The sequence below is a fragment of the Dromiciops gliroides genome, chromosome 2, assembly GCF_019393635.1.
Source record: "Dromiciops gliroides isolate mDroGli1 chromosome 2, mDroGli1.pri, whole genome shotgun sequence".
NCBI lineage: Eukaryota > Metazoa > Chordata > Mammalia > Microbiotheria > Microbiotheriidae > Dromiciops > Dromiciops gliroides.
The window spans coordinates 395,158,495-395,180,024 of NC_057862.1; the positions used below are offsets into that span (position 1 = coordinate 395,158,495).

Genomic DNA, 21,530 nt, shown 5'->3' on the forward strand with positions numbered 1-21,530 from the left:
ACTCTATTTTTGTCCCCATCACCCTACCCTTCCTCTCCCCTCCCCCCCCCCCTTCCCTACATACACACTTCCTGCTCCTCTATCTCTCTTTCCACCTCAGGAAAGCTTTGAAATAAACAGGCATGGGGGGAGGGGGGAGGGAGGGAAGGAAAGGAGGAAGGATCCCCCGATGTTCTTGCTGGAAGAAAAGAAGGGAGGCAGTGAAGAAAAAGGACTGGACATTCGGAGTCACAGGATTTCGGTTTCGATCCTAGCACCGTTACTTACATACCTGTGTGACCTTGGGGAAGTCACTTTACTTGCCTAGTTCTAAGTTTCTTATCCGTAAAATGAGGGCATCGCTTATTAGTCCTTAGCCCTGGATCTCTAAGCTTCTTTCCACATCTAAATTCAGACTGGGATGAGAACGTTGGCCTAAGGGGGCGGTGGCTGCTTGGGTTAGCAAGGGATACCCCTGGGGAAGGTGGGTTTTTGAAACCTGAATGAGTTCGGTTTCGGCTCGGTGCAGGACTGATACATAGAGGGTACTGAATGGCTGGAAGGGGTTTCCCAGTGCCCAGGAGGTAGGCTGGCCAACTCCTCCAGTCCACCTTAAGAGAACAATGTTTAAGGCACACCGAGATGACCTTACAAAAACAAGTTTGCTCTAAGTGTAGCAGTGCCCTCTGTCTCCCGTTACTCCTACCAGTTGCCTTTTAAACTACCTTAAATCAATCCCGGGCTGAGCCTTTCTCGGGCTGACAGTGGTAGGGGGTTGGGGGGTGTAGAGGTTTTCTGAACTGGTACATTGTCGAAAACCGAGCCCCATCTAGTTCCGAATGCTAGGCAACGGCGGAGTGGGGGTGCTGGGAGACGTTATCGGAGGAATCGAGAGAGGAAAGGCAACAGCCAGAGAGGAAGGGGAGGAGGAAGAGGAGGACCCTGCTGGGGGAAGCAGGACTGAACAAGAGGGAAAAGGAAGCCTTTTGGAGCGAGGGAGCGGGCAGCTGCGCGCTTCCGGGAGGGCGCGGGGCTGGAGCAGCCCCAATCCCGGGCTATTGTAGGTGCGGCTGGGGGAAAACCGGCGCAGACTCGGGAGCGCTGGGGCTGAGCTGCTGTGGGGGTGGCGGGCGTACAGACTATGTGATTGCCTGTGGAAGGCGTCCGATTTCCCCGAGTGTTTGGGAAAGGCTCCTGGGCAGCGCACGGGCACCACGGCCAAGATTGACCAGGTCAGTGCAGCCGGCGCACTCTCCCGCGCGCGCGCGGATACACACACACACATACACACACACACGCACACACACGCACGCACCACACACACACACACACACACACACACACACACATACACACTCCTCCCCATCCCTTCCATCTCTCAGTCTCTCGCTCGCTCTCTCTGCCTCTCCCTTTCTTCCTCTCTTCTCTCTCTTCCCCTCTCCTCTCTCTTTCTTCTTCAATTCCTTCCTTTGCCTCTGTCTCTGCTCTCCCATGTTCAGGTCTTTCCTTCCTTGCCCTCAAGTTACCTCCCCCCACTCTAGGTCTGGGTCTGTCTGTGTGTCAGTGTCTGTCTCTCCCTCTCTCCTCCTTTTTTCTCCCTCCTCCTGTTTCCCCCTCTCTCCATTCTTTCTCTCCTTCCTTCCCTATCTCCTCTTTTTTGTCTCTCCTTCCATCCTTTCTCTCCCCATCCTTCCCCTCCATCCTCTCTCTCTCTCTCTCTCTCTCTCTCTCTCTCTCTCTCTCTCTCTCTCTCTCTCTCTCTCTCTCTCTCTCTCTCCCATCCTTCCCTCTCCCCTTCCCCCTTTTCTCTCTTCCCCCCCTTACACCCCCCGTCCCCCCCCCGTCCCCCCTCCCCCCCGCCCATGAGGGTTTCTCAAAAATAACCGCGGCGTGGCATCTCTCTTGCTGCGCCAGGTCGGTTCCCTTTTTGGGTTTTTTTTTTGGGGGTGGGGTGGGGAAGAGGGAGGCAGGGGCGGAGGAGAAAGGAGAAGGGACGGGGAGGGGCGAAGGAGGGAAAGGTAGAAGATTGTCATATTTCTGCTCCATCCGCCCGTCTGGTTGCCCGCACCGGGCTCGCTCCTAGCTCATTTGCCGCTCTCCTCTCGATTCCCCACAGCAGAGCCCCATGGAGCCTGCCCGCGGCTCTCGCCGGCTCCGCTCCTGGTCCCTGCTCTTCCTGCTCCTGGCAGCGTCCCATAGCTGGTCAGGTAAGTGACGAGGCTCACCTGCTGCCAGGTGTCTCCAACGTGTGCATTTTGGGGTGGCAGTTTGGGAGCTTCCCTCCCCCCTTCTCCCTCCCTCCGCCTTCCTTCCTCCTTCCTTCCTCTTCCTCCTCCTCCTCTCTCTGCAGTCTGCCCTCCCTCCTGCTCGTCCCTCCCCAGTCGTCCACCCTCTCCAGCACACACAGTGGGAATGTTTTCCAGGCATTCTGCTGTGTTGGGCACAGGAGGATTGGAGTACTTAGAATAGAGCACTGGGCTTGGAGGCAGGATTGGGTTCAAATCTGCTACTTCCTTGCTGTGTTATCTTTGGCAAGTCGTTTCCCCCTTCCAAGTCTCAATTTCTTCATCTGTAAGAGGGGGTTGAGTCTCTAAAGGCTCTCCTAGTTCCAAACATTCTATGATTCTGTGCTTTATGGAGGCAAAGGGATGGATACAGGTGAGAAGGCCAGAGTCACCCAGGGGAGATTGGTCTGGAGCTGGCAAAGGGTTTAGCCCCTAATTCCTCCCACTCCCGGGACTTCCCCAAACCCTTAATGCCAAAGGGCTCGAAGTCCCCTGAGCTCTTCCATTTGTAAGAGGATGGGGCCACCTTGCTCCCTCCTGCCACACTTCTACTGCGGTGCTTCCTAACCCGACCTAATGACTATGCCTTTAGTCTCCCCCCACCCCCCACCCCACGACACACACACCTCTCCTCAGCTGGTAGGACTGAGAAGCTGGATCAGCTAATCCCTGGCCAGGACTTCCCTTTGGGAAAGCAGGGGGATCTGCTGTGGCCCTAGGAGGGCCCAAATTCTCTCTCTCTCTCTCTCTCTCTCTCTCTCTCTCTCTCTCTCTCTCTCTCTCTCTCTCTCTCTCTGTGCCCCCTCCCTCCTCCTTCCACCCCCCTTTCTGTCTCCTCTCTCTCCCTCCCCCTCCATCACATGACCAAAAAGAGTGACTGTTTGGATGTGAGAAAGAAGGGGTATCTTTCACCTCAGTTGGTAAACCCTTGATTTCATTCCATTAGTGTCTGGGGCATGGTAGGCAGATTTGCTTGGGAGGGGGGTCTCCTGAGAGAGAACAACAACCCACACTTCTTTGAAATTCTGTGACTTTTTCTTGTGGTCAGTAAAAGCATAGCATCTGATGTTCCTCTTCTTTCTTCCTATTTTTTGTCTTGTTTCTTCTCATTCTGTCACTTCCTTCTGCCTTCCTTCCCAACCAATATACCAGTAAACTCCTATCCTGGGGAGCCACATTATTGCAACCAGGGTGTTCAGCTTCTTAGTGGACATAAATGAAGGCCATATCCTTCACATCATTTTACTCAATGTGTGACAAGTCACTTTCCCTCTCTGTGACTGTTTACTCCTCTTTAAATGAGGACATTGGATTATAGAGTCTAAGATTGCTTTCACATCTAATGTCCTGTATGCTAAGGCCCCTTTCAACCCTATTCAACATTCTATATGATATGTTCTGAGATTTCTTCTAGCTCTGATAGTTTGTGTTCTATTTGGCAAAATCTCTCTCAGACTTAACATTCTATGCATCTCCTCCAACATTATAACATATTGTTTGTATATGGTCTAAGAGCATGGCCCAATTCCTACAATGTATATATTCTTTAGTCATAATTCCAAACAAGGGTACTTTTCCAAGAGGGATTTGTGCCTAGGAGGAAAAAGCACTTTTTGTAAGGGTAAGGAATCAAAGGATTATGGAATTGAAAGTGACCACAGAGGCCATCTGGTCCAGCTTCTTCATTTTACAGATGAGGAAATTGAGGCTGAAGGACACAAAGTGATTTGCCCAAGGTCATAGGCTGAATTTGAATCCAGGGTCCTCTAACTCTAAAACTAGTGTTCTTTCCATGACACCATTACCTTTTGGGGACTCACTGAATCTGTGATGTGTTATAGTAAGCAACAATCTCAGGCCCTAAGCAGGGGAGGAAGGAAGGGAAAGTAAGATCCATCTTTACTGTGCCTTCACCATTTTCTGCATCGGGTGGGGGGGGTCTATGGTGCCTCTCCATCTTCCCTTCTACTCCATACATATACTAATGAAGGGAGTTAGTTAAAAGAAGGGGGATTTACTGTAATCATAAATTTAGAGCTGGAGGAATCCTTTAGTCTGACCCCCCCCACACTCACTTTACAGATGGAGAAATTGACTCCCACAGAGGTTGTGACTTGCCCAAAGTCTCACTAGTAATAAATGGGAGAGCTGAACCCAGAGCCCTTGGCTCCAAATCCAGCTTTCTTTTCACTGTATCCCTCTCTCCAATCCTTCTGCTCTGGCCATCCCCACTAAAATCACAATCCCCACCAAACACATTTCACGAGATTGTAGTTGAGCCAATACTGAGAGGAAGGAAGACTTGAAGCATTTGTATATTTCATGTCACCCTGGTGAATTACATCTGAAAGCTGACCTTTCCCAAGCTGGCCAGATGTGCCCTAGAAATTCATGAGTTACTGTCTAGCTATCTCTCTGACCATCCTTTTCCAGAGCCTGGAAAGGACATGATTCTTCCTCAGCAACCACTTGTTAATTTTCCTAAGTGGGGAATCTCAGCCAGTGTAGATTTTTGAGCTCTGGGCCTCATGGGTTGCTCCTTCCAGATCTTTCTCTGTTTGGATATATCTGGTTCTGCCAAGCAGAGAATGACACTGATTAACAAGTGTTAAGACTGGCTGCCTGTTTATTTTGGGTGACCATCGCTTGGAATACTAACACCCCTCTCCTGTGACAGTCTTCTAGCAAATCTTCCTTCTTTGCCTATAAAAACAATCTATAAACTGGCAAAGATTAAATCATAAAACTCCCGTTCCAATCCATTCAGCATCAATAGGCTGAGAAAGTGGAAACTGTGGAGGGGGCTGCATGAACGTTACAATAAATAAATCTTTTGAGCCTTAATTCTTTTCACAGAGGATAAATTTCCCTGCTGAAGAGGATGAATGGGACTGAGGGGGTTGGATGGCCACTGTCTATTTTTACCTCTAAGGCAAGGGCACTATAACTCACCTCTCCCATTGTCAGTACCTCCCGTTCTCTGTACTAAGCCCAGGAAGCAAACTCTGAACCTCTGAGCAATGCAGGGATTCCCTTCTGACAGGGTGGGTGCACAGAGTTCACCTGGTTTGGCTGACTCACAGATTCATTTCTTTGCAATTGATCCAAGCCTGGGAGTGATAAAGCATGAGATAGTAGAAATAGAAGACCTGGATTCAAATTTTGACCCCCCCCCCCAACTTAGTCATCAGACAAATCCAAACCCTTTTCTGAATCTCAATTTAGTTCTCCAAAAAACAAGGTGGGGTTGGGAAGCTTGGGCTCGGTGATCTAGCTAAGGTCCCTTTTAACTCCGACATTCATTAGTTTAGTGAAATTTATAAGAGGGCAAGAAAAAGGACTAGACTCGGAGGCAGAGGAGGTGGGATGGAACAGGCAAACAGTTTATGTTAGAAACTGGGTTTGTTCAAATGAGAAACTATAAAATGTCTCGTTTGGAAGGCAGCTTCTAAATGAATGACTGCTGGTGTCTGATGCAGAACCTGCCATTACCACTTGAAAATAGTATGATCATGTGATTCCTGCCAGGATCACGTGACCTGGGCTTGTTGGGGGTTCGGCATATGAATTTGGAAAAGGGGGTGGTGCTTTTGAGATAAATTCAGCTCATAACACTGCAAAAGGAGGGGTTCTGAGGAGATGCAAATGAACTTTGTTCTTAGAACGAAAAAGAACCAAAATGCCCAAAACCAACAATAGCTCCCATGTGGTAGTACAAAAGAAGAATTTCTATTTCCTCCTTCCCTTGGGTTCCCAGAGCTGAATCCCTGAGTGGTCACTCTTCAGTGGCCCCGCCTCCCCCATATCCCTGTTTGTTGGTGTGAACTTGGGCAACCTCTCTCAGACTCAGTTTCCCCCTCTAGATAATGGAAGTTTTGGTTTACAGAAGGGGCTTCTTTACTTTTTTGTATCATAGATCCTGGGATCTTTTGAAACCTATGGACCCCCTCTAGAATAATGTTTTCAAATCACTGAAGGAAATGTTAAGTTTCAGTTAGAAATTAATGAAAATAAAGATGTAATTTGTTTCCTGTCCAATTTTATAGACTCCCTGCATTCTATCAACAGCCTCCTTGGGTATCCATGGACCCCACGTTAAAACCCCCTGGGTTCAAGGATCTGCTAGCATTATGTTCTAACACCCTATCTTTCAGTACTTGTGTTGATGGTCTCTCCTCCAGAGCTCCAGGGCCCATTCTACTAATAAGATTCTGTGTTCTATGTTCTGTGACCTAAGCAAGGGGCTGAGTTGGGATCCGGCTGGCAGGTGGTGATTTGGTCCTTCAGATGATCCTTGACCTTTCCTAAGCATCATGACATTTTGCTAACATAGTTTAATTTGCTTATGTCTTGGACTTCATTTCACTTCTTCTTTCATGGAAAGAGAATTTGACCACACTGATGTGTCAGAGGTACTCTTAAACTGATGGGGTGTTTTTCGTTTATGATTGTGCAGTGAGCAATGATGCTTTTTGGTCATTAGCTGTTCACTACCACAGACTTTTAAGTCCAAGCTTTGTCCCAAAACCTAGTGGAAAGAACCTGAATTGGAGACGGGATTGAGTAGAACTTTGATGAGTTTAAGTTCTGGTGATACCATTGTATGACCTTGGGCTCTACTCTCTGACCCTTGGTTTGGTCATCTGTAAAATAAGGGGGTGGGTCCAGAAGATCTCTAAGGACCCTTCCAGCTCTGACATTTTAGGTTCTGAAGAAATAGAGGCACAATAGAAAGGTGACTGCACTGGCAGTTGGGAGACATGGGTTCTAGTGCTGTCCCTGACTTATCCACTTTGTGATCTTGGGCAAATTCCTTTCCCCTCTGTGGACTTCAGTTTCCTGCTCTGTCAAATGAGTTAGTCGACCCAGGTGGTCTCTAAAGGGCATCCTATCATTTGTGAAGGTAAATTACTTTAACTGTTAGTAACAGAGCTGGAGTAAAGGTTTGGGATTCTTGGCTCCAAAGCGCAGGTCCTCTGGGCTCAGCCCTGACAAACGTCTCTGATTGAAAAATGCATCCGAGTTTGGGGTGCTCGGGGAGGGTATTCATGGAATCCCTGTGATTGCGGCTTCATAGAAGGGGTTTCAGCTCTGGGCAACGTTTTATGACTAAGTTACAGTTCATTTCTCCGAAATCCCCAGCTGATCATGGAAACAGTGACAGACCCTTGGCCTGTATGAATAATACATGGAGTGTGACTTAGCCATAGCCAGCCTATTGACAGGGGAGCCCCAGGCCCAAGGCAGAGCTGATTTCTTACCAGGAGTCCTCGCGATGTGGGGAATTTGGGAAGCCAAAGCTGGAATCTTCCTCCTGTAGTTTTCTCTCTGCCCTTTTTCCAGCAGATGGAGAGGAGGTGGGTGAGGGGGAAGAGAGTTCTAAAAGTGTTACATGAATCCAACAAGCTTGTGTTCTCATTGCTTTGGTTTGCTGAGAGCGACAGGTTATTTTCTCATGTGGAATCTTGGGCCGAGGGTCTTTTTTTGTTTTGAGTTGTTTTTTTAACATGCCCAAACCGTAGGCTTCTAGGCATTTTTGGGAAAAAAAACCCGATTCTGTAGCTTTCCTACTTGTGCGACAGAGCCGAGCCGAGTCCTGGCAAACGTAGTTTAGTTATGTGCTGCTTTGACTTCTTATGAGGAAGGCCTTCCTAATAACCAGAGCTACCTAGCAAGAGAATGAGTTGACACAACATGGAGTGAGTTTCTTGTCATTGAAGGTATTTAAGCAGAGACTGGATTCCCCCTAGTCAGGGCTGTTACAGGTTAGACTAGATGCCCTTTGAGGAGGTCTCTTCCAACTCCAAGATATTATGATTGTTAAAGTGCGGTGTGGCAAGAAGTGATGTGACACAGTCAAAATAATTTTGAGTTTTGAGCCTGGTTCTGCCATTAATTTTTTGTGGGACCTTAACCTTTTTGAGTCTCAGCTTCCTCAACTATAAAATGAAGGGTTTAGTCATACTTGATTCTTTGTGACCCGATTAGGATTTTCATAGCAGGGACACTGGTACGGTTTGCCATTTCCTTTTCCAGTGCATTTTACAGATGAGGAAACTGGGGCAAACAGTGTTAAATGACTTGCCCAGGGTCACATAGCTAGCTAAGTGTCCAAGGTTGGATTTGAACTCAGATCTTCCTGACTCCAGGCCTGGTACTCTATCCACTATGTAACCTAGCTGCCCTGGGGTTGGACTAGCTGACCTCTAAACTGTCTCTATGATCCAAAGATCCTATGTCCTGGAGAAACAGGTTGAAATAGATGGCAGTTTTAACAAAGCACGGATTCATAAAATATTAGAGCTAAAAGAGACATTCAAATATGCACAGCTTTGGAATTAAAAGAGATATTAGGGGGCAGCTAGATGGCGCAGTGGATAGAGCACCGGCCCTGGATTCAGGAGTACCTGAGTTCAAATCTGACCTCAGACACTTAACACTTACTAGCTGTGTGACCCTTGGCAAGTTGCTTAACCCCAATTGCCTCACTAAAAATAAATAAATAAATAAATAAATAAATAAATAAATAAATAAATAGGTAGATAGATAGATAGATAAATAAAATAAAAGAGATATTAGAATACAAGACATAAGGAAGGGGAAAGAATAAGCATTTATATAGCACCTACTATGTGCCAGGTACTGGTTTGTTTTACAGATATTATCTCATTTGTTTTTCACAGCAATTTGTGAGGTAGATGCCATTATTATGTCCATTTTACAGTTGAGGAAACTGAGGCAGAGAGAGGTTAAGTAACTTTCCAGAGTCACATAGCTAGTATTTGCAGCTGGATTTTAACCCAGAGCTTCCTGACTCCAAGCCTAGTGCTCTATATACTACATCACCAGCTGTGTTTAGATTAGAATATTGGAATTAAAAGGGATCTTGAAACATACCTAGACTATCAGAGTGAGAAGGGATCTTGGAACACAGACTGTCAGACAGTGTGGTATAAGAGAAAACACTCAGGCTCTAGAGTCAGAGATCCTGGGTTCAAATTCTATGACTTCAGTTCCTTTGGCCTCAGTTTCCTCGTCTGTAAAATGAGATTGGACTCATTGGCCTCTGAGGCCCTTTCCAGCTCTAGAACCTATGATAGAAGGGATCTTAGAAAACAAAATTTTAGAATATAAACGTTCAGACCAAGAAGGGACCTTGGAAATCTAGTTCAACACCCTCATTTTGCCAATGAAGAAACTGAGGTCCCAAGGGTTAGCTGAAGTCTTGCTTCCTCTGCATTTTTTTCTCAAGCATTCCTGTTGATCAGTGAAATGGGACAGGGGGCATACAGTAACTCCCTGGAGTTCTTCTGAAAAGTGTGACCATCACAGAACAAAGAGAACCAAAGAGAACCAAAACGAGTTCCAGATCCACACAACTATGAAGGAAACATTTATTTTCACAGCCGAAACTGCTTTCCTGTTAACTTCCAGGGTTCCTGGGACAGAACATCCTTGCTGAGCCTATTACAAGATCTATTTACCCTGCCGGGCCCCTAGTCCAGAGGGATGCAAAATAGCCGAGCTGGAAGTTGGAAATGATGTAGGATTGGTTCTTTATGTCTGTAAAATTTTCTAGCACATCAGTTTCGAGCATCAGCATGGTGAATGGCCAGTGCTTACAGCCATGGGCTATAAGATCAGATCAGGTAGGCATGTCAGGCCTGTAAATTGGAACCTCTGAATGAGCAATGAACTTTGGAGCCAGCAAAAATGGTGGAGACAGGTGGGTGGTGTTCACAGAACCCACATTGACCAGAGATTTGAAAGCCCAGCTGTAACTCACGGAATCATAGTATTGGAGTTAGAAGGTACTGGGCCATGGAAGAGAGAATGGCAAAATGGAAGAGATTTAAATACCATCTAACCCAGCTCCTTTGTCTTACAGGAGAGGGGACTGAGGCCCAGAAAAGAGAAGTCACTTGCTTAATGTTTCTCAACTGCTTAGTCACTGAGCTGGAATTAAATTAAACGCAGGTCTCCTGACAGCTAGTCCAGTATTCTTTCCATGATCTCATACCAACTCCACATGATAGTCTGCTCCCCTAGCTGACAACAACAACAACAATAATCATAATAACCAAAACACAAAATACTTTAAGGTTTACAAACTATTTTCATCTCATTTGAGCTTACAAAAATCCTGTGACATAGGTACTATAGGAATTCCTTTTTTAATTCTTTTTTATTTTGGTAAGGTAATTGGGGTTAAGTGACTTGCCCAGGGTCACACAGCTAGTAAGTTTTAAGTGTCTGAGGCAGGATTTGAACTCAGGTCCTCCTGACTCCAGGGCCGGTGCTCTATCCACTGCGCCACCTAGTTGCTCTTGTAGGAATTCTTAATCTCCATTTTTCACATGAGGAAACTGAGGCACCAGAGAGGTCAAGTGACTTTTTTTAAAATTACATTTATTTAGGATTTAACAAATGCCAAATAAAATGGACATTTCCATATACAAAGAACAGAAAAAGAGGGTTTGCAGATCTCTATTATGTATAGCTTACTTTTCTTTTTAAGTATATAAGGTCAGGCTTTCAAAGCTGTCATACTTGTCAATGCTTCTTTATGGTCTTCTGTTTTTTGCATTTAAAAAATGCCCCATTGACCCTCTTTTCTTCCTTTCCTTACTCTCTCAACCTTCCCTCACTCCACCCTTCCCCACTGGAAAAAAGAAGGAAAGAGAAAAAACAAAATCATTATAACAGATATTGATAGTCAAGCCAAAAAAAGAAAAAATTTCCACATTGTTTCTGAAAATGTATGTCTCCATCTAGAGTCCATCACCTCTTTATCAAGAGGTGGGGGCACATTCTTTGTGACTGGTCCTCATTTCATTCACTGATCAGAATTCCCAAGTCTTTCAAAGTTGTTTTTCTTTACAATGTTGTTGTTATCATATGTTGTTTTACTGATTCTACTCACTTCACTCTGACTCGTTTCATATAGTTCTTAACAGGTTTCTCTCAAGAGGATTTTGCCTGTGATCACATAGGTAGAAAGTGATAGGAGTAGAATTTGAACTTGGCTCTCTGTCGACTCCAAGAACAATGGTCTTTCCTCTAATATGAGGAATGGATTTCACTGTGGAATGGTTGCATTGGGAAACAGAGTGGACTAGAGGGGAAAACAGGTCCTCTTGACTTGGGTCAGTCATGAAATGATTTGCATAGGGCAAACCCCGCTGGTTAAGATCAGGGTCAGAATTCGAACACAGGTCCTTGGGGCCAGTTCCTTTTGCCCTTTACCACAAATGAAGGCTAGCTTAATAGTTCTGTACTGATGGCAACAACACATATGCAGTTGATTTTGCATGTATGAGACATGGGTACAATTGCATGTGTGTTATGCCCACAAGTACAGAATTATTAAGCTGAAGGGGTCAAGCTCAAATAGAAACAGGGCTACTGGTGGATCCTGCAGGTTGAATGTTGACTTAGAAAATAACACATTAACGTTATCTACCTTCGTATTGTATTTTTTTAAATTTATTTTGTCAAATATTTCCTAATCACATTTTATTTATTTACTTAATTAATTAGTGGGGCATTGAGGGTTAAGTGACTTGCCCAGGGTCACACAGCTAGTGAGTGTCAAGTGTGTGAGGCTGGCTTTGAACTCAGGTCCTCCTGAATCCAGGGCTGGCACTCTATCCACTGCGCCACCTAGCTGTCCCCCCAATTAAATTTTAATCTGGGTCTGGATAGCATGGGCCTGAGGGTGGTGTGTTTGACACCTGTAGTTTAGAATATTGAATTTAGAGTCAGGGTATTTTCTTATGAAACTTGACTCTGACACAAGCAGGGTGCAAATCATTTAATTTCTCTGAACCTCAGTTTTCTCATCTGTGAAATACTTAGATTCCCTATCTTTGGGGGCTTGGGAAAGGAAAGAGCTTTGTAAATCTTAAAGAAATGCTATAATTATTTTTGGTTTTGGGGTTTTTTTGAGAGGCAGAAGATTGAGGCTAGAGCACTAGCTTCAGAGCCAGAAGCCTTGGGTTCAGGTCTTGCTTCTGACTCATACTGACTTTATGACCATGGATAAGTCACTTATCCCCTCAGTGCCGGGCAAAGACTAGAAGTCATAGAGAATGTGCCAATACACTTTGGGAGAAGGAGTGTTCTAGGGATTCCCTGTACCAATAAAACCATAGGTCCAGGCCATTGTTGTTTAGTTGTTTTCAGTTGTGTCTGACTCTTCATGACACCATTTGGGGTTTTCTTGGCAAAGCTACTGGAGTGGTTTGCCATTTCCTTCTCCAGATCATTTTACAGATGAGGAACTGAGGAAAACAGGGTTAAATGACTTGCCCAGGGTCACACAGCTCGTAAGTGTGAGGCCAGATTTGAACTCAAGAAGATGAGTCTAGTGGCCAGTATAATACAGATGGAGTAGAGAGGGTACCTTCCCCTGTCTTGGCACAGGTCAACCCAAGGCACCAGCATGGCTCAAGCTCTCATACTTATTGTGTATGAGTTCTGGGCCAGCCCTGCAGGGAGATGCAGAGTTTAACTAATACTTGGTTCCAAAACCAGCATACCTTTAAATATGATATAAATATGAACAAGAAGCATTATAATGGGAAGAAAGCCAAGCTGCCCAGTCAGGAAAACCTGGGTTCAGGCATCCCCTCTGACCCATTTGGTTGGCATGACCCTCACTTAAATTCTCATTGGTTCTGGGCAACTCTTTGAGACAAGCCTCATTGTTAGAGAAAGTTCCTCCCCAGAAGTGCCCCACACAACGACAAATTTGAATAAGATTCATGCCTAAGAAGAGGACGGGGTGTTTTACTGTGAGACCACATGAAGGAGATGCCAACTGCAGCTGAAGGTCCCCGGGAGAGCTTCACGGAGGAGGTGTCCGAGCAGGGCCCTGAACCATGACTGGGTTGACTACCTCCTGAGCTTTCAGCTTGCAGGGAGGTAACCAGGAAGCTCTCCCGGAAACCAGGACAGGTGTGAGGCTATTTAAAGCTAGAGTGTCTCTTTTGCAAGCTTCCCGCACCTGCTCCCGCACTATCGCCAGCATTATCATACAGTGTAAGTGTATCTGCTCACTTCACAGTTTTAAAGTGGTATGTGTCGATTTCCCTGAGTGATGTCCCATGAATGCCAGCTCAGAAGCAGGGTGCCAGCTGCTGCCACCACTAGGGCCTGCTATCCATTCATTCCCCCAGGGGGGTAAGTTGGATGTGCTTTGATTGTTGCTTAGACAGAGGGCCCCAGGGTGAGCTCAACTAATAATAAATAAGTGCTTGGATTCCTGTTTCACTTCACAATTTACAAAACACTTTGCTGATATCAACCTTGTAAAGAAGGTTGTGTGAGTGTTGTGATCTCTATTTTACAGATAGGGGAAAAAAAAGAAATGACCTGCCCAGGGTCACACAGCTTACACAGTGACAGAGCTGTTCCAAACCAGCTCCTTTCTTTACCAGGGCCCTTTCTTCAACACCACGCTATGTGTCCCTTGTTTAGCAGTCCCCTAGAGTAGCAAGGCAGGTTGTCAACCATTTGGGACCCTTGGGTGGCTGTCCTAAGCAAGCGAGAGGGGACGGCATCTTCTTAGCTGCTTTCTCTGCTGCTGGATTCAGAGAGAGGCTTCTGAAACACCCCCTGCCCACCCTCCCCTCCCCCAGCTAAGAATTCTAGAACTGAGCTGGTCAGTTCTCATCAGAAGCTCTTGATGCTTGGTGACTTGACTGGGCCCAGGACCGGCTTCAGCCCCCTCCCCATGCACACAACTAGTAGATTATTGGAACTAGAAGGACTTTAACTAGTGGAATGTTAGCCCTTAACTAATGCAGGAGTTTCAGAACATTAGAGCAAGCAGAGACCACCTATAACCAACCGCCTAGAAGGTAGCTAGGTCATATAAGTAGATAAGTTAAACTTGGAATAGAGAATCTCAAAGTAGGGGAGTTTAAATGCTGCCCAAGTTTCCTCAGTTTCCTCATCTGTAAAATGTGGATAATATTAGCCCCTGGAGCATGGGGTTGTAAGAATCAAATGAGATAACATACATAAAGCCCTTGCAAACCCTGAAGTTAAATGCTAGCTATAGTCCTTAAAACTATCTAGTTTAAGCTGATCCTTTTACAGATGGAGAAGCTGAGGCCCAGAGAGATGAAGAGACTTCTCACAAGGGAACTCCACTTTTCCCAAGAACATAAAAGAGATGACTCATTTGCCCACAACGTTGTCCCAGAAGGAACCACACAGACTCACAACACAGAGGAAAGGGGCAGCCAGCCACTAGATGCTGCCAGGGCAGAGTTCTTGGGTAGAACATATTCAAACATTAACTCCTCGTACTATCTCACTCAGAGGTAGATATCTGTGAATCACTCTCCAGCGGAGCTGGAATGAGGCCAGGTTAGCTAATGAGCACAGAAAGGCATTTGGTGTTGGCTTTCATAGCTGTTGCTACACGGCAACTTCCCAATGGGAGGGGTAGCTCCCATGCCGATGTGCTGCAGGTATCCTGGAGTGGGGCATGGGCAACCACTCCCAAGATCCTTTGCTACAGCGGCTGGTGGGGCTGAAAGATGGCTCATAGGATGACGAAAGCTGCATTTGAAAATCTGGAGACCTGGGTCTCAGTCCCATCAACATTTCTGATGTAATGTGAGATCTGGGCTTCAGCTTCCTCTTCTGTAGAATGAGAAGGCTTCATGAGATGGTCTAGGAGGGTCCTTCTGTCTCTGACATTTCATGGGTTTACCAGTTTGATTCCTTGTCATCCCCACTCCCGGTACATGCCAGAATTAATCTTAACCACCTTACCTACTCCCTTCCCTCATCAAACCTTTTCTGTCTCACCCCACTCTTTCCCTGGAAAAGGATCTGCTACTAGTCATGTCTACCTCAGTATGAATTCTAGTCTTAAGTCTCCTTCTCCCAGGAGCATTGCGATTTTTCATTCAGTTTTTAATTGGAGAGTGAAGGACTTTATCCTTGGATGAAAGACCATCTATAAATCCCAAGTGTCAGAGTTGGAAGAGACCTTAATACAAACTCCTAATTGTGGGAAATGAGGCCCAGACAGAAGAGAATTAATTGCCCAGTCACTCAGTAAGTTAGTCTTAGAGTCAGGATTAGAACACAAGACTTTTGACTCTATCTCCTGTATTTTTCCCATTGAACTAACTTTAGGCATCTCTGAAGAGCAGGGGTGGAAAGGAATGGGTGCCTGGGTCATCTCCCTATAATCATATCTCACCCTGTAGGCAGCTGGCCAACCCTGTCAAGTTGGTGGAGACTGTCTGTGACATATAGCAGATTTGAGGGGCAGAGAAACAGCCTAATGAGTGGATGTTACAAAGAGGCAAATTTAGGAAAAACTTCGTAATAATTACAGTTTTGTGAAATGGGCTACCCTAGTAGGTAAGTGGGCTTCCTGTCATCAGGGGTCTTCTAAGATTAAGTGACCACTTGTGATGTATTGAATGGGGGTGCTAAACTTGAATAAGGAAGAGTTGGATTCAGATCCCACCACAGACCCTTGCTAACGGCATGACGCTGATCAAATGGCTCAGCCTCATTGCCCTTTTCTGTAAAAATAGCCCCCACCTCCCAGAGTGGTTGTGAGAACCAAACGAGATCATCTTTATAAAGTACTTTGGGAACCTGAAAGCACTGGATGGATGCGGCTTATTAATACCGTGTTGTAGTGGGGATCCTTGTTGAAGTTGGACTGGAAGGCCATTGAAGTCCTCTCTGGCTCTGAGGGTCTGTAATGACCCCATGATGTCCTCTCGTTCTGCCCTCCTCTGAGTCGCCTCATGTGGGGAGCTGGAACGGGAAAGCTCAGCTGTATTATCTGGCCAAAGCCGCTGAGGCTTACCTAGGAGGCTACTCTATTTAAACTATTGATCTTGCATGGACCCTCAGGCCTGCTCCCATCAGACCAAGTCAGTGCATTAACCCTGGCTGTCAGAAATGTGCACTAGCTGAGCCCCAGAGGGGAGAGGTTACGTGCTGTGGGAAATAGAGATTTCATTCATTCTTTCATTCTTTTAATCAGTATCAACTCATGGAATGTCAGAGCTAGAAGGGGCCTTAGAAATCTTACCTGATTAGACTCTATCATTTTACAAATAAGGAAACTGAGGCTCAGAAAGGAGAAATTACTTACCCAAGGTCACACAGCTAATAAGTATTATATGTAGGATCAAAATGTATCCTCTCTGGATTTCAATTAAACCCTTCATTTTACAGATGAGAAAAAAAAGAGTCTCAGAGGAGAGTAGTGACTTGCCCAAGGTCACATGCAGCTAAACGACATCTGAGCCAGGGTTTGAACCTTAATACTCAGACTCCAAATCCAATACTCTTCAACTGCACCAAACTGCTTTTGTTGTTGTTTAGTCGTTTTTTTGGTCATGTCTGATTCTTTGTGACTCCATTTGGGGTTTTCTTGGTAAAGATACAAACGAAGGTTTGCTATTTCCCTCTCCAGTTCATTTTACAGATGAGGAAACTGAGGCAAACAGGGTTAAGTGACTTGCCCAGGGTCACGCAGGTAGTAAATGTCTGAGTTAAGATTTGAACTCAGGTCTTCCTGACTCCAGGCCCAGTGTTCTATCCACTGTGCCACCTAGCTGCTTTTATATCCATGAATATTATGCATTCAGAGAAGGAAGAACTTCCTGTGGGCAGGAGTGGTAAGGAAAGCATCCCTGGAGGAGGTGGGAATGAAACTGGGCCTTGGAGGTGCTGGTTCTGGATCCTGCAGGCCTTAAAGTCCTGGGCACTCTCCAAGTCCAGCTGAGTTGTCGGGCAGAATGCCCACCTCAGTCTCCTACTTCCCTTAGCTCTTTGAGTTTACTTAGTCTCCGAGGTGGTGTTCCATCCCCCCTCACCCCGTTTTCCCTTTGGTGTTCATTGTGTGATCTCTTCTATTGGAGGCATCCAACGAGGTCCTTCTCAATAGGGTGCTTTGAGAGCCCCTCCGCACACTGCGGCGCTTCTATGGAGACGGGACCGGCTCCCAGTCTCAACAGAAGTGTCAGTGAGATGCCCATCCTGTATGAGTCTGGTTTTCGGGAAACATAAGTTTTAGCTTCATTATTTCAGCAGTGAGGGATGTGGACCCATGAGAGAGGGACACCATGAGGATTATGGGAAATGAGAGCAGAAGGCCAAACTTGCTCTCTGCTGGGTCCCTCCGCCAGCTAATTTGAAGACCTCTGTAAGCAGTGGCTCTCCCTGCCAAGACCCAGGGATGAGATGGGAAATCGTGGGGTTTGGTTTGATAGTGAGAGCACAGTGACTGAGAACACCACATGGAGGATTTTTAACAAGCCTTTCCCTAAACAGAACATGCAGAGAGAGGGAGGGAGGGGGAGAGAGAGAGAAAAAAAAAACACCCTTCCTTGGTAAACAGATTAAAATAATACTTGGCACTTATGTAGCGCTTTTTAAAAAAAACCTTCAAACACTTTATAAACACTAGCTAATTAATTGAGCCAGCTAAATCTGTCTGCAGTTGGTGGAAGGAGTGTGAGAGGAGCTAAAAAAAAAAAAAAAACCCAACCCTACACCACTCCAACTTTTATCATCAACTGGGTGGTGTTAGAGCCTTCCGGGCACTCTCTGGAAGGTTCTCCTGTTCCAACATGCAGCGTTCTTGACACTGACAGACTTTGTTTGTACATTTTAGCACCCAAAGTGGAGTAAGCCATCCAGCTACTGGTTCCTTCCCTCATTTGTCCATCAAGCCTAAATAAAATAGCTGAACAGAAACTGGGGAGCCCCCTTCCAAGCCAGATGCTGTTGGGAACAGAATGGAGCTGCATTTCCGAGACCTTTCTAGCCCATCCAGTATTCTTTTTCACCTACACACAAGGCATTGGGCATCTGAGGATCTGATCACTTAGGGAGCTGTCTGGGTGCATTTTGGAAGCCACCAATTCTGTCTCTGGAATGCTTAGCATATCATGGGGTCTTGACCCTGGAAGGAACCTTGGATTGTAGAACAGAAAATGCTAGAACTGGAAAGGATTTTAGAACACAGGAAGTTGAAACAGTTCTGTGCTAATAAATGTGAGAACTTAAAAGAAGCAGATGAATATAAAATACAAAATATAAAATACTCAAATTAACAAAAAAGGATGTGGGTGATCTTAATTGACCAATTTCAGAGAAATCAGCCATTTAACAGCTGCTCTGCAAAAAAAAAAAAAAAAGATACCAGGACCATCCAGATTGACAAGTGCATTCCACCAAGCCTTCAAAACCCAAGTACTTCTCATATTAAGTATACTATTAATTTTTGATACATTTTTTATTACGAACATAAACACCAAATAAAATTAGTATTTCCATTTACAGGGTTGAACAGAAAAAGAATTATATATGAAATTGTAAATATCTATTACATAGTGTTTGCTTTTCCTCTTAAGTTTATCATAAATTTAACATGTAACTTTCAAAGCTGTCCTATTTGTCTGTGTTTCCTTCTGGCTTTCTGTCTGCTTTGGAGCATTAAAAAAAAGCTTCAATGATCTGCCTTACCCCTTTTTTTTTTTTTTTTTTTGGCAATCCTAATACTAGCCTCTTTCCCTGCTAACTGCTCCCCTCCCCCACTGAAAAAAAGAAAAAGAAATAGACAAAGATGGTAGGCGACTCATTTCCTTCCATGAGGATAATATAATTTGGATCCTTAAACCTGACAAAACTAAGTCTGGAAGAGAAAAAGGAGCCAGGGAGTGGAGGAGGGGAGAATGGTAGAGCTGGAAAGAACCTTGGTGTCCAACCCCTTCCTTTCGTAGACGAAGCTGAGCCCCAGAAAGGAGAAGCAACCTGGCATGGCAAGTTAGGGGCTAAGAGAGACTAGAACCCAGGTCTTCTGAACCCCCCTTCTTTCTACTACACTGGGATCTTTGGGTAGTAAAAGAGGGGTCATGGTAGAGGTAGCTTTCTTACTAAGGTGCATCTTGGCTTTCTGTGGAACCACAGTGCCTCAACATGTTCTCTGTGCTGCTCTCTACTTCCCTTCCCTCTCTGGCTACAAAATGAAATGATGTGTCTACAATTTCTCTCTCTCTGTCTCTCTCTCTCTCTGTCTCTCTCTCTCTCTCTCTCTCTCTCTCTCTGTCTCTCTGTCTCTCTCTCTCTCTGTCTCTCTCTCTCTCTCTGTCTCTCTGTCTCTCTGTCTCTCTGTCTCTCTGTCTCTCTGTCTCTCTCTCTCTCTCTCTCTCTCTCTCTCTCTGTATCACACATAGAATATCTCTCTTCCTCCCTCCCTGACTTCCTCTCTCTCTTTCCCTGTCTGTCTCTTTTTCCCTCTGTCTCTCTCTCACACAATATCTCTCTCCCTCCTTCCCTTCCTTCTTCCCTCCTTCACTCTCTGCCTTCCTCCTTCTCTTCTCTGTCTCTCTCTCTCTCTGTCTCTCTCTCTCTCCATCTCTCTCTCCCTCTTTCTTTCTCTCTGTTTTCCTCTCTCTCTCTCTCTCTCTCTCCTTCTCTCTCTGTATCACACACAGAATATCTCTCTTCCTCCCTCCCTTCTTTCCTCTCTCTTTCCCTGTCTGTCTTTCTCTCCTTCCTTTTTTCTCTCTCTTTTCCCCTCTTTCTGTCTCTCTCACACACAATATCTCTCTCCCTCCTTCCCTTCCTTCTTCCCTCCTTCACTTTCTGCCTTCCTCCTTCTCTCTTCTGTCTGTCTGTCTGTCTGTCTGTCTCTGTCTCTCTGTCTCTGTCTCTCTCTCTCTCTCTCTCACACACACACACACACACACACACACACACACACACACACACACATACCCTTTAGAAACAGGGAACTGCTGCTATTCTGTGTTCTGGGTCTGCCCTCTTCTTTACCTCTATCCATTTACTCAAACTTACCTATAAATAAACACTGGCCATCCCTGTCTTGTAACAATAGGGCAAAGGAATAACTAATTGCTAGAGAGAAGGTAGCCAGATATTCCTCTTTAGTCATAAGATCATAGATTTAGAGCTGGAAGGGAGCTTAGAGGCCATCTGGATCACTCCTTCCATTTCACTGATGAGGGAACTTACTCTCAGAGATGCAAAATGATTTGCCCAAGGTCATACAGGTAGTAGGTTGCAGAGGCAAGATTTGAACTCAGGTAATCTATCTAACCCTGCAGGAAAGTAGGAGGGAAAGAGGATAAGGAGGAAAGGGTGAAAGAAGGGAGGGCAGAGTGGGGGACGGTACAATCAGAAGCAAAACATTTTTGAGGCGGAATAGGGTAAAAGAAGATAGGAAATAAAATAAATATCATGGGAAGGGAATAGGATGGAGGGAAATAGTTTTGAAGATTGATTATAATGGCAAAATATATGGTACTTACTTTGCTGAGCTGTTGTGTAGAAAATTATTTGTCAAGTTTAAGGTACTATATAGGGGCAGCTAGGTGGTGCAGTGGATAAAGCACTGGTCCTGGATTCAGGAGGACCTGAGTTCAAATCCAGCCTCAGACACTTGATACATTCTAGCTGTGTGACCCTGGGCAAGTCACTTAACCCCCATTGCCCCAGAAAAGAAAAAAAAGGTACTATATAAAGGTTATGATGAACAGGATGCTATCAGAAAAACCTGGAAAGACCTACATGAACTGAAGTAGAGTGAAATGTACTATATACAAAATAACAGCAATAGTGTAAGATGATCTGCTGGGAAGGATGTGATTATTTTCAGCAATGCAATGATCCAATATAACTCTGAAGGACTTATAAAAATTGCAATCCATCTACAGAGAAAGAACTGATGGTGTCTGAAAACAAATTGAAACAATTTTTTGATAGTTCCTTAATCTGAAGTTTTGTTTTTGTCTGTTTTCTCTCACAACCTGGCTAATGTGGAGATGTTTTCCGTGACTACTCATGTATAATTTATATTGAATTGCTTGAGTTTGGGGCGGGGTGGGGGTAGGAAGGAAGGGAGGAAGAGAAGTTGGAATACAAAGTTTTTAAAAATTGATGTCAAAATTTGTTTTTACATGTAATTTGGAAAATAAAATTCTAAACAGAAGATTTGAACTTAGGTCCTTTGACTCCAAATTCAAGTTCTCCAAACTCAGTGCTGTTTCCAGCATCCTGTATTGTATCTTATATAATCCATATAGGTCTCTTATTAGTACAAGGCATATTTGGGCGGGGGGGAAATATTCAGCATAGTCTTCATTTTTAAAATCACAGAACAGATGTCAGGGAGGCAGTATGATGCAGTGGATTTAAAGTCAGGAGACCTGGGTTCAAATCTTAGCTCCAATACTTACTATCTCTATG

At 45.1% G+C, this 21,530-nt stretch overlaps 1 protein-coding gene across 4 annotated transcripts in view; it reads left to right on the forward strand.

The window, feature by feature from the left end:
• The first annotated feature begins 666 nt into the window (after positions 1–666).
• LOC122740295 (tyrosine-protein phosphatase non-receptor type substrate 1-like) overlaps positions 667–21,530 on the forward strand; it is an 83,859-nt gene continuing 62,995 nt past the window's right edge. The window contains exons 1-2 of one of the 4 annotated variants that reach the window (XM_043982312.1): positions 667–1,211; positions 2,099–2,186. In XM_043982312.1, the coding sequence (XP_043838247.1) occupies positions 2,105–2,186 (82 nt within the window). In that variant the 5' untranslated portion in view covers positions 667–1,211; positions 2,099–2,104. Of the gene's footprint in view, positions 1,212–1,858; positions 1,894–2,095; positions 2,187–21,530 lie in introns of those variants that run through there. The other 3 variants (XM_043982311.1, XM_043982314.1, XM_043982313.1) reach the window with 3 other exon arrangements.